Source organism: Pan troglodytes, chromosome 5, assembly GCF_028858775.2.
Source record: "Pan troglodytes isolate AG18354 chromosome 5, NHGRI_mPanTro3-v2.0_pri, whole genome shotgun sequence".
Taxonomy (NCBI): Eukaryota; Metazoa; Chordata; class Mammalia; order Primates; family Hominidae; genus Pan; species Pan troglodytes.
In genome coordinates, this window is record NC_072403.2 from 22241824 (window position 1) to 22254984 (window position 13161).

General features: G+C 49.8%; 1 protein-coding gene across 1 annotated transcript in view; it reads left to right on the forward strand.

Moving 5' to 3' along the window:
- Nucleotides 1-12452, forward strand: part of GMPR (guanosine monophosphate reductase) — a 56356-nt gene extending 43904 nt beyond the window's left edge. Inside the window, exons 7-9 of the mRNA XM_518253.9 lie at nucleotides 2655-2697; nucleotides 7339-7498; nucleotides 11910-12452. Coding sequence (XP_518253.2) covers nucleotides 2655-2697; nucleotides 7339-7498; nucleotides 11910-12090 — 384 coding nt within the window. The 3' untranslated portion in view covers nucleotides 12091-12452. The remainder of the gene's footprint in view (nucleotides 1-2654; nucleotides 2698-7338; nucleotides 7499-11909) is intronic.
- Nucleotides 12453-13161: the final 709 nt, after the last annotated feature.

Here is a 13161-nt window from a genome sequence, read left to right on the forward strand (position 1 = left end):
AAGAGGCAGGCTGACAGTTCACAAGTTATCCTTCATGTCCTGTGATGCCGTTTGTACTTAAATATAATGTTAACTCTTTTGGAAAAACAAAAAAAGGACTCCTTGTACATTACTGCTTTGAATACTTGCACAGAACAAAATACAAGCCCAAATGTTGTTGTTTTTAACAACCTTTCAGCAGCTATGAATGTTTATGTGTGAAGATGCATGTATGTCTTAGATTGCTGGAGCTACACTGCTTCCCGAGAACAAGAAAGGACACTTTGAACACTTTTGGAAATATAAACAGTAGCAGGAAGTAGACTGCCGTGTCTGTCCTAAGGCATCATGTGAAGTTGGATTGCTCTTGGTTAAATGTACAACCATTAACCATATACGGTTGTTTGGTCTACGCTGACCATTTCACAAGTGCACATACAAAAGCACCCTGTGAGCGGATGACGCCGTAAATATGATTTCCTCTTTGCAATACACCATACAGTTGTATTAACTGTGGATCTCTTGGACCATCCTGGGAAGAGAAAGGCTGATTTTCTTGGGGTCCCAGTGGCACAGGGCTCCTGATTCAGGCCTCATCACTGACCACAGTAATATGAAATTTTCAGGACACCACAGGAGACACAAATGAGTGAACAAAAGAGTGATTTTTTAAAAAGTCATACATGTGTAGGACTTATTTTAATGGGAGCATGAGTTTATTTAATGTGTTTGAGGCCAGAAGTGTGAAACACTGTGTAGAGCTGGTTTTGATAAAGAGATAAAGCACTTTAAAATTAATTGGCAGGGCAAGCGAAGGGCATTTTGAGGTTGTACCTTTGAAAGGTAAAATAAATAAATATGCCAGGATTTTGAAGCATTAACAAGGGGTATAGAGCCACAAGCCCTGTCCCTGTCTTCACACAGTGGGTTTGGGCCAGACAACATACGGCAAGACCACCTCTGAAATAATATTCCTCAGTGCTCTGTGGCCCTCTGGGGGGTCAGAGAAGCCATGTATGAATAACACATTTGATTGAGGAAATAACTGTGGTCAGTAAATGTTTGTAAAGAAAAGGTCCAGCCTTCACACTTAACCTTTTGATCAGAGCTGCAAAGAAGTAGTGAAATAGTATTGGAGTTCTAGCTCCTGGAGTGACAGGCCTCACTGGTAGATAGAGAAAGGGAACTGAGTCACAGAGACCCTATGTTCTCAGTTTGAGATGTTCTTCACAAGGTGGGTCATCCCATTTCCCTGCTCTCCAACTCCAGAGGTGTGTGCACTTTCCTGCAGGTTGTAACACAGGGTAGCCTGGGTACCCTGTCTTTTCTCTATTCCTTCTCAAAGTGGGTCCCACCTTCTGCAGACAGGTGCTTCCCTCTGAGGCCCTGCTGTTTCTCCTAGACCCACACTTAGCTTTGGGCTGTGTCACCGTCACGTGAGCCCTGACACTGTTGCTGTCTCCCCTTGCACCATGGCTTTCGTGACTGTCCCCGTGTGTCTGGCTGCTGCTCCAGTGTACTGTTGCTGTCCTTTCGCCCCTTGAATTGCACCCAGGCTACATTAGGAATAGCAGGTAGCAGCCTGGGCATTTGGTGTCTTGTGTTTGTAAGAAAATGCAGCTAGTGGCTGGGCGCGGTGGTGCACGCCTGTAATCCCAGCACTTTGGGAGGCCGAGGTGGGCGGATCACCTGAGGTCAGGAGTTCAAGACCAGCCCCGCCAACGTGGCGAAACCCCGTCTCTACTAAAAGTACAAAAATTAGCCGGGCTTGGTGGTGGGCACTTGTAATCCAGCTACTCAGGAGGCTGAGGCAGGAGAATTGCTTGAACCCAGGAGGCAGAGGTTGCAGTGAGCCGAGATCACGCCATTACACTCCAGCCTGGGTGACAAGAGTGAGACTCTGTCTCAAAAAAAAAAAAAAAAAAAAAACAGAAAAGAAAAGAAAATTCAGCTAGCTCTGCATCCTAGAAGACTTGTACTGTGTAGCTGGAGTTTAAACATTACCCCCAACAGCTGAACCTTGCTGGGCAGCCCAAGATAACAGACTGGCCCTGCTACACATTAAACCAGCCCAAGTGTGGTCTGCATGGGCAGTGTGGGTGGAAAAACAGATGTTTGATTTTAAGGTAACTTTGTACCATACATGAGGAATAGGAGACATGGAGGTACCTGGAAAGATAAAAGGATTAACTCAATGTCCTTTTCTTGGCTCTTACAAGAATTCAACCCTTGTACTAAATAAATCTCACCTCACACCAGGCAGAGAGGGAAAGGTGACTCCTGAGTGAGAATGAGCGTGGACAGTGGAATGGCTGGGTGTGTTATGTAGGGGGCTAGCATGGGATGAGGGCTGAGCCCCTCTGCCGCTCACAGCCCCTGCTGCCTCCTGCTCTGCAACAGAAGTGTCTGAGCCCAGGCAGGTAGGTGGGCAGTGGGTGGTGCCAGCTTCTGACCCACAGAGGAAGCCTGGATGGGCCTGGGGAGTGAAAGGTGCAATATTGAGGGGAGTACACTCGATCAGACAACAACAGCCGTGGTAGGGGAACTTGGGCCCGTGGGCTTGCTGGGGGCTGTGGTGGGTCTGAACCCCCAGTCACTAGGTCATCTGGGGGGAGGGGACAGCCTGGCTGAGCTCCCACTGATGATGTCCTGTCCTTGCTTTTTCCTCTGTGAAGGATGGAGGCTGTACATGTCCAGGGGATGTCGCCAAAGCCTTTGGTAAGGCCGGGCCCTGGTGCAGAGGGAGGGAAGGAAGGAAGGAGGGAGCTCCCTGCACCTCTCCAGCTGGCAACCTGAATGAGGAGGGGGACCTGGTGGGGAAGTTCTGGGTCTCCTGGAGGTTCCTCTCCCTGGGTTTCAGCCCCAATTGGCCCAAATCCTGGACCGTGGCAGAGCAGGCCACAGATGCCCCAGGAGATATCTAGGGGTGACGTCCTGCAAGCCAGGAGTGGGTGAAGTCACGGCCTTTTCATCCCAGGGAAGAGAAAGCTCAGGGGACCTGTCCAAGGGGATGGTGCCAGGTGTGATGTGTAACAACTACAGAGGGGGTTTTTTGGACCCAGCTTAGAGAAGTCCCGTGGAAGGGACAGGAGGAATCCTGCAGTGGTTTCTCACTGGAGGCTGGAGCCTGCCTCCCGCTAGGGGGCAGCAGTGCCTGCTGTGAGCCCGTGGGATTGGGGATGGGGAGCGGTGGTGGGAGGGCAGCAGGTCCTGAGCTTTTCTCTGGAAAGCACTAGACGCTCCAGCCTCTCAACACCACAAGCAGTAAAGTACGGCTGCCGAGCCATGTGTTGGCCATAGAACTGCAAATGGCATTTGGAAGTCAGAGCTGGCCGCGTGGCTGTGGGCTCCAGAATGTGAAATGGGGGTTGTGGGTGCCGGCGGGAGGCAGAAACGAAGCTCCCATGCCTCCGCCCTTTGCTGATGCCAGAAAAAAAAAATGGTGGCAGGAAACTTTATGTCATAGGAATTCTGTTTTTTTGTTTTTTGGTTTTTGTTTTTAATTTTCAGGCTGGGTGTGGTGGCTCACACCTGTAATCCCAGCACTTTGGGAGGCTGAGGTGGGCAGATCACTTGAAACCAGCAGTTTGAGACCAGCCTGGACAATACCCCATCTCTACTAAAAATACAAAAAAAAATACCGGGGTGTGGTGGTGCACGCCTGTAATCCCAGCTACTCAGGAGGCCAAGGTGGGAGAATCGCTTGAACCCGGGAGCCAGAAGTTGCAGTGAGCCAAGATCACGCCACTGCACTCCAGCCTGGGCGACAGAGTGACCCTGTCTCAAAAAAATATAAAAAATAAAAATTAAAAAATAAATGGTCAGACAACAACCCTGATAGTGACAAAGGAAAACACAGGGCAGTGTTCTTAGCAACAAGGTTTCATAGCAACCCAAAGAATGTCATGAAAAATGGTATTTAACCTCCTCCTAATCATAGATCCTATCTGTGGAAGGGAATCTACAGACCCTCCACTGATTCCAGCTTCCTATTTTATAGTTGAGGGGACTGAGGCTGTAGGAGGGAATGACAAGGTCACAGCCCTACAATCGGGTAGAACAGGGAGAATACAGAGCCTCTGCTAACTAGTGCTGTCACTTACCCTTTATTGTAAGGATCATTGGCCAAGGGCATTTTTATGATTGGTTTTTGAGCTGAATCTACTTAATACAGGTGGTGGTCCATCTTGGACTCTTTTGTGTTGCCTCACACATGCTCTCTGTACAGAGGGAGAGCCAAACACACTTTAAAGTGACTGGTCGTTGAGAAGTGCCTTGTAGATCACAGTTCCTGGCCTTTGGACCACACTCAGCTCAGTCTCCTTTGGGTGCCATTCCCTCCTCCACTGTCTCTCAGTCAGTGCGGCCGTACCTGTGCCGAGACTCAGTGGAGCGAGAGGGACCTTGTCAGGAAAGGATGCAAGAGTGTCCCGAAATGAAAATGGTTGGGAACCCCCTCAAAGCATTCTTTAGTGGGTCTGTGCTCTGCGTTCCTGCTGTTGACATCTGCTCCTTTGCAGCTGCCGCAGAGGTGCTGTGCTCCTGAATTGTCGTCAAGAATCCTGGCTGGACACCAGTTATCCTCTGCCTCCTTAAAATCATGGCAGGAGGACCAGGGAGTCAGCATTCGTGTTAGGAACCCTGAAAGGGGAGGGTCTTAAGAGGTTGCTGCCACTTAGGAAGGTTGCGTTGTGCTTTGCTTCCCTGAGTGCTAGAAAAGCTCGCCTTTCTGTCATGCTGAAGAGAAGGGACTGTAACGCCAATGCAAACCCCAGAGTGCTCTGCCAATGTTTAAATGACCAAATTGAAGGCATCAGGGCCACTTTCAGGGGTTCCTATGTTTCCTCCTCCTAATTAGGATTTGCCAGGCTCCCCTCCTCCTTCATCCTATTACTTAATACATCTGCGCCCTGCTACTGTCTTGTTCTGTTCTAAAGGTAAACCCTCAGTAGGGCTTACTCAGGGGAGGCTGTAGTGAGAGGTGACAGCCCTCACAGCCCTCGCTTGCTCTCAGCACCTCCTCTGCCTGGGCTCCCACTTTGGCAGCACTTGAGGAGGACTTCAGCCCGTCTCTGCACTCTGGGAGCCCCTTTCTGAGCTGGCCAAGGCCGGAGCCGGCTCCCTCAGCTTGAAGGGAGGTGTGGAGGGAGAGGCGCGAGTGGCAACCGAGGATGCGCGAGGCGCTTGCGGGCCAGCTGGAGTTCCGGGTGGGCGTGGGCTTGGCAGGCCTTGCACTCGGAGCGGCCGGCTGGCCCTGCCGGCCTCGCCGGCCTCAGGCAATGAGGGGCTTAGCACCCGGGCCAGCAGCTGCGGAGGGTGTGCTGGGTCCCCCAGCAGTGCCAACCCACTGGCGCTGCGCTGGATTTCTGGCCGGGCCTTAGCTGCCTCCCCGAGAGGCAGGGCTCGGGACCTGCAGCCCGCCATGGCTGAGCTTCCCCGCCCCCTCCACGGGCTCCTGTGCGGCCGGAGCCTCCCTAATGAGCGCCGCCCCCTGCTCCAGGGCCCCCAGTCCCGTCAACCACCTAAGGGCTGAGGAGTGCAGGGGCGGGGCGTGGGACTGGCGGGCAGCTCCACCTGCAGCCCCAGTGCGGATCCACTGGATGAAGCCAGCTGGGCTCCTCAGTCTGGTGGGGAGGTGGAGAACCTTTATGTGTAACTCAGGGATTGTAAATACACCAATGGGCACTCTGTATCTAGCTCAAGGTTTGTAAACACACCAACCAGCATCCTGTTTCTAGCTCAGGGTTTGTGAATGCACCAATCCACACTCTGTATCTAGCTAATCTGGTGGGGACGTGGAGAACCTTTGTGTCTAGCTCAGGAATTGTAAACACACCAATCAGCGCCCTGACAAAACAGACCACTCGCTCTACCAATCAGCAGGATATGGGTGGGGCCAGATAAGAGAATAAAAGCAGGCTGCCGGAGCCAGCAGTGGCAAACCGTTTTGGCTCCTTTCCATAGGGAGGGTGATTTGTTGTTTCGCTCTTTGCAATAAATCCTGTTGCTGCTCGGTCTTTAGGTCTACACTGCTTTTATGAGCTGTGATATTTACCGGCAAGGTCTATAGTTTCATTTCTGAGCTAGTGCAGACCCCAACCCCACCAGAAGGAAAAAGCTTCAGCCGCGCCACCTTATAGAGCTGTTACATTCACAGTGAGGGTCTATGGCTTCATTCATGAAGTCAGTGAGACCAAGAACCCACCAATTCCGGACACAGTAGCAGTTCCTTAGTTATATAGGCAATGAAGAATCCCACTGTACAGTGATCCATGAACAAAATGGGGAATGATAACTTTTTTTCCCACGTTTTTACTTTTTTGACAGCTAATCATTCAGCGTCTATCATGTGCTGTGCACTTTGGATCAACATAGAGCCAGCCCTGGGCCTGTTCCAGCATAGCCCACAAAGACAGGCAGCTTCAGTACCTTTGTCTCCTGTGCCTGTCCTGGAAATGTGCTGTCATTGGGTGATTAGTCTGGCAGAATATGTACTCTGGAAATCTAATGTGCATGGTGCGGGTGGAGTTTCACACGACTTCCATAACACAGGGACTTCTTTTCTTGAAGCTGTCTCTAGTGTAGGAGCTTCAGTCTGTTCTGAGGCTTTTTCCTGATGTATAAGCACAGGGAGTGTCAGAGTGTGGAGAGCTTCAAGTACAGACCAGACACCTGAGGGGGTATCATAGAGGAGTCATAGCATTAAGTACAAGATTAGGTAACTTGCTTTCTGAGATACTGCCCAATTTTTTTTTTTTTTTTTTTTTTTTTTTTTTTTTTTTTGTGAGACGGAGTCTCCCTCTGTTGCCCAGGTTGGAGTGCAGTGGCATGATCTCGGCTCACTGCAACCTCCACCTCCCGGGTTCAAGCGATTTCCGGCTAATTTTTGTATTTTTAGTAGAAATGGGGTTTTATCATGTTGGCCAGGCTGGTCTTGAACTCCTGATCTCAAGTGATTCACTTGCCTCGGCCTCCCAAAGTGCTAGGATTACAGGGCTGAGCCACTGTGCCTGGCAGAATACTCCCCAATCTTAATGTTTCTGTGATTCTAAGAGAGTTAGATCTGAGGAAGGTGGTCGTAGTTAGCCATTAAAAGCCATTCAGCATAGTCCAGTATATGGGACACTAGCCTTCAGTAGGCTGCATTTGTTTCTCGCAGTGTCCCATGGCCCTTTCTCCCTGCATGGAAGCCTTCTCCCTTTTTCCAGGAGGAGACAGGCGAGAGAGGTCCAGCCTTTCTCTTGACTATAGCTGGGCGGGGAGGGAGGTGAACTGGGCAAGCACTGGGATTTTTTGAGAGCCTTTTCCCCTGAGCTGTTTTCTCTGCTACTCGCTTTCATCCCCACCGTTGGCATTTAGGAGCTGGAGCAGATTTTGTCATGCTGGGAGGAATGTTTTCGGGTCATACGGAGTGTGCTGGAGAAGTGATTGAGAGGAACGGACGGAAGCTCAAGCTCTTCTACGGGATGAGCTCTGACACAGCCATGAACAAGCATGCAGGAGGAGTTGCTGAGTACAGGTGAGGAGGCAGCCCCGGGGCGCACCCTCGAGGCCTGGCCTTGCTTTTCTTACGGAGATGGGATGGAAGCAGGTCTGAATAGCAGCTCTGTGTATATTAAAGTACCGTGGGAAGGGGTTCTTTTTAAAGACCCCTAATTTGTATCCAGTTAGCATTTGCAGTGTTTGGGGTTCCCAAAAGCAAGTACAGAGCAGCAGTGTTTGGTGATGGGTTGGAAGTGTGACCAGGGTTATATGTGAGTGGGTGCCAGTCCTGAAGGGAATACTTCAGACCTCTGGGGGTAGGTGGAATTATTGTCTTGTCCTTCCAGTAGAGCCTGTGCTGAGCTATCCCTGTAAGCTTAGATCTCTGGCTTGAGAAGAGTTCAGGCTGAAAGGATTGAGTTGAAGAATGGCTCTCCTCTTGCACAGAAAGCCATAGGTGTGGTCTAGACCACTGCACGGTGGCCAGGCCTTTCCTGAAGAATGCTGCATACAGCTCATACCGCTTCTCACCTTCCTCCAGGCTCCGAGAGCCGACACAGCAGCATTTTCAGCCATTCAGTTGTGTCATCCACTGTAGAAGTGGGGCTTACTTCTGCTGATGTGTGTTTATTTTTTATTTTTTATTTTTATTTTTTTGTGGTGGAGTCGTGCTCTGTTGCCCAGGCTGGAGTGCAGTGATGTCAGCTCACTGTAACCTCTGCCTCCCGGGTTCAAGTGATTCTCCTGCCTCAGCCTCCCGAGCAGCTGGGATTACAGGTACCCCCCATCATGCCCAGCTATTTTTTGTATTTTTAGTAAAGATGGGGTTTCATCATGTTGGCCAGGCTGGTCTCGAACTCCTGACTTCCAGTGATCCACCCACCTCGACCTCCCAAAGTGCTGGGATTATAGGCATGAGCCACTGCACCTGGCTCCTGATGCATGTTTTTAATCCATGGTCTCCAAAGACACCTGGGTCTTTTCCTGATTCACTTCCATTTTAACTGTCTGCATGTGTGTTTTAAGAACCTGATGATGGGGCCAGGCACAGTGGCTCATGCTGGTAATCCCAGTGCTTCCAGCAGCCAAGGTTGGAGGACTGCTTGAGACCGGGAGTTCCAGATGAGCCTAGGCAACATAGCAAGACCCTGTCTCTACAAAAAAATTAAAAATTAGCTGGGTGTGGTGTCACATGACTGTACTCCCAGCAGCTCAGGAGGCTGAGGCAGGAAGATGGCTTAAGCCCAGGAGTTGGAGGCTGCAGTGAGCTATGATCGTGCCACTGTGCTCCAGCCTGGGCAACAGAGTGATACCCTGCCAAAAAAAAAAAAAAAAGAACCTGATGACAGTATACTCACTGCCTCACCCTGCTCCATAGAGCCTACTGTTACTCTCATCAGGGTTAGTGCCGATGACAAGCTATACAAAATGGGGACAGGAGCAAAGCTTCTCCATCTGCAGAGGGAAGTTGCCTGTGAATCGGCTGGTTGCCTTTTTCCAGGAAACTTCAGGCTTCTCCCTCCAATTTTCAGACTCTATCCCGTGCTGGAGTGGAAACCTAAGCCCTCCCTGACTGACACCCTTTATTTCCTACCACACATTCCACACCCATAGGGTCATTTTGAGGACCTGGGATTCAGATGTATTATATAAGGTTCATACCAAGCTAGCAGCAAAATCTCAGAACTCCACTGAGATTTGTAGGTGGGGGGATTGGGGGGAGTGGGGTGTATTCTACCAGAGTTCTATTCATCCGTGGGGTTCTAGCGGACTTACTTCAGTTCTCATTCTCCTCAAGTCTCTTTCTCTTGGTGGTGAACCCCAATAAAGATATTATAGTATGGGAAAAGCAGGATGGGAAAGATCGATGGGGACTGCACCAATCAGAAATGAGGGATTCACTCCTTCCAGGTAGCCCCCGAGGCCCTCTTTCCCCCAAGCGGTCCCTGATAGAGGAGGAGGTTGCATGGTTGGGTAAGGAGGAGGCACTAAGCTGGGCCTGTGTTCAAGAAGCTTCGTGCTTTACCAGCAACTGTTGTCATCATCCAAGGGCCTGCACACGTGTCCTCTGTGCCAGAGCTTTCATGGGTGAGCAGCAGCTAGGTGCTTTGCCTGGAGTACCTTTTTCACCCTCGTGGCTGCATCTGTTTTGGGTTCTTAAAAAAATTATAGAATCAAGAAGACCAGAGCAGGCTATGGCACAAACAGAAACCAAAGAGTTGAAAGAAAAACCGTCTCCTGTAATTTCAGCAGGGTTTAGGTATAATAGAAAAAAAAAGATTCAGTGGTAGCAAGACTCAGTTCTGAAAGTGGATTCAAATCTTTAACAGGGAAAGAAATTGCTGAGGAAATTAGAACCTTAATCCAAAGGCTTCAGCCTGAGCCTTGCGGCTGCACCTGTCTTACCTCTGTCTGTTTGAGTCTCTCTCTCTCTCTCTCTCTCTCTCTCTCTCTCTCTCTCTCTCTCTCTCTCTCTCTCTCTGTTTTCAGCCCGTGACCATGATCTTGTCATGAGAATGCTTCCCGACTTTGACAAATTACTTATGGCACAGTTAATGTACACATTGCTGGTTCTTTCCCAATCATTATTTCATTCTCACGCTGTGCCCGGGAGGCAAAGTACCTTCATTTCACGGATGAGCAGACTTAAGCATTAGCAAAAAAGGAACTTGTAAAAGGCGACACCACCACTTAGCAGAGAAGCAACAGTGAGAATCTAGAAATTTCCAAGAAGCCCCAGGAAGGCCATGGAAATATCTTACGAAAATGAAATGTCAGTAATTGCAGGCACAAGTGTACAGACGCCTGTCTGGGGTCACGGAGTGCTGAGCCCTGAACCATCCTGGGTATGGCCAATGACTTTGGCTTCCTGAGCTTGGGGCTCTAAACCGGCTGATGGTTTAAGTAGCTGGATTTTACCCAAGGGTAGTCCTGCCTGTTCAGCGACCAAGAGTTAAGCCCCTTTTGAAATTCTAGATAATGAATGTCTGGTCAAGAGATGCTCTTCAAGGCAGGTGGATCACCTAAGGCCAGGAGTTTGAGACCAGCCTGGCCAACATGGTGAAACCCCATCTCTACTAAAAATACTAAAATTAGCTGGGAGTGGTGGCAGTCACCTGTAATCCCAGCTACTCAGGAGGCTGAGGCAGGAGAATTGCTTGAACTCAGGAGGCAGAGGTTGCAGTGAGCTGAGATTGCACCATTGCACTCCAGTCTGGGTGACAAAGGCAAAACTCCATCTCAAAAAAAGATGCTCTTTTTCCAGCTGAAAAGAACAGCTACAGAAAGTTCCAGAATTTGGGTACTTGTTAGAACTTGCATGGCCCTTAGATGAGAGCTAGAGTTTTGCCTAGATTTCAGATTTCCTTCTGGTAATACACACATCTGGTAATATGCACATGTGTAATATACACATATTCTGGTAATATATACATGTATCTGGACCACATCCCCATTTTGCAGTGAGGGGACATGACCTGTGTTACCCAAGTAACAATCAAGCAGTGTTACCTGGTGGCTTTGTGAAGAGAGGGACATGGGCTCAGTGGGGACAGTGAAATGTTGCTTAGTGTTCATGCCATAGGCCAGACCTGAGTTTCTAAATACTCCTTTGAAAATGTGAACGTTGCTATCCAAAGCCTGGAAGCCTCTGGTGCTAAGACAGGTCTTGGTTCTCCTCTGATTCTACCTTGCTTGGACCCACACATGTGCAGGGTGATAGGTGTAGTGACCTGTAAGAGAACAGGGAGTCGAACTGGGGGTGGCCAGTGTACCCAGCAAAGCAGAAAGACAGGCAGGCTATCAAAACGGAGCCACTTCAATGAAATCACCTTGCTGGTGATTTCCACGTAAGCTGGTAGGACTTGAGCTATCCATTTTATGTCCTCCTCATCCTGGTCATCCCCCTTGAAGACACTTGGTTTCTGATCTTAGAGCAGGCAGGCGGGAGGTGAAGCTCTGGACTTTTCCTGTTGTTGATGTAGGAGGACAGGAGGCTGTTTCCAGGGGGAATCGGCCAGGGCCATTCTGGGGGCATTTTGGGCTCCTGGTTGTTGGGAAGTTGGTGTGCGTGTTGAGGTAGAATAGAAAGGTAAAGGTGGTTTCTCTTAGCAGCAGAGGGGAGCACGTTGCTGGAGAGAATGGCACCAAGCAGGGTGGTATGGGTCCCTGACTCCTTCAAGCGCTGCTCACCAGGACTTTCCTCTCCGCAACATGCAGGGCAGCCAGTAATGAGCCCGTGCCCTTTGGGTGGGAGGAATGTGTTCATCTGAGATGCTGGTGATCATCTTGGCACTTGGTAGAAATGTGGGGATGGGGTCAGAGGGTGGGGTCTGGTTTTCTGAGTGCCTTGGGGGCTACAGAAAGTGCTGGAGCTGGGAGTAATTCTAACTGGGCTCTTAAGGTGGGGCGGGAAACTAGATAAAAAGAAAACTTCTATCGTCTTCCAGAGCCTCTGAGGGTAAGACTGTGGAAGTGCCTTACAAAGGAGATGTGGAAAACACTATCCTGGATATTCTCGGGGGACTGAGGTCCACGTGCACCTACGTGGGGGCCGCCAAACTCAAGGAGCTCAGCAGGAGGGCAACATTCATCCGGGTGACCCAGCAGCACAACACCGTGTTCAGCTAACCCTGGGGACAAAGCGGCGTCTGGCTCGAGTGGAAGCGTCCAAACCTGCTTTTCCCATCTCCCCCCCCAGTCTGTTCGTCAGAGCTTCTGGCTGCTCCTGAATGGTGGAATGCTGTGTCCTCTCTCCTGTCTCCTGCCGCCTGGAGGCTTCGGGGCTCTCCCGCCTGCCTTCTCGGGGCCCAGACGCAAGGCACCGATTGGGCCAACATCAGAGCCCTGCTGCCCAGAACTCATAACCTCATTGTTCAAACCAACACTTGCATCTTTCTCTTTTTCTCTTTCTCTCCCCTTTCTTTGTTTTTCTTTCTTTTTTAAAAGAAGATGGTTTCACTTTAATATAATGCTATTATCTTAAGACTTAATGGAGTTGCTGGAGTTTGTATTTCCAGGAGTCAAGTTGAATGGTTTGGGATTTGTTTTGCTGCCTTCCTAGACAGGCTGATGGCAAGCCTCTCCTGGCGATTAGCAGACAAGTCACCTTAGGAGGGGCAAGGAGAGGAGGACAGTGCGGGGGCCAAGGGTGGACAGGCCGGAGTCAAAGTAACTGGCATCCCGCACCTCTAGCTTTTGGTTGCTGCAAAAGAACAAAAGCAATTAACTGGACAGATGAACATGAATTGTTTTCCCAGCTGATACTCACAAAGTTGAGCCAATGTGTTTTCCCCGAGTTTCATTACATGTGCTTTTCAGGGACAAGTCATCTGTCGCTACCAGTTTGCTGTTGCCTCTAGGAAGCTGTCCCTGTCCTGGCTTCTCATTTCATTTTGTTTTCCTCCATCTTTTTTTTTCCCCTTCTCAGTCCCAACTTGTCTTAATTTGAAATTCCACAGGATTTTTTATGGAAAGGTTGTCTCCCAAGAAATTAGCAGGTGGAGTCACACTGAAAAAGAACCAAAGCTTTGATCAGTGGCATCCTAAAAGGCATTGGTTTGAGACATGAGTTAGAGCCATTACCTCAGTGTGCCAGTGAATCCTTTCCCAGAAGGACCACATGGCACTATTGTATAAGGGTCAGTTAACGGGTTGGGAACAATGACATTGTCTTGGAGAATTGGCCTCTGCAGCTGACCT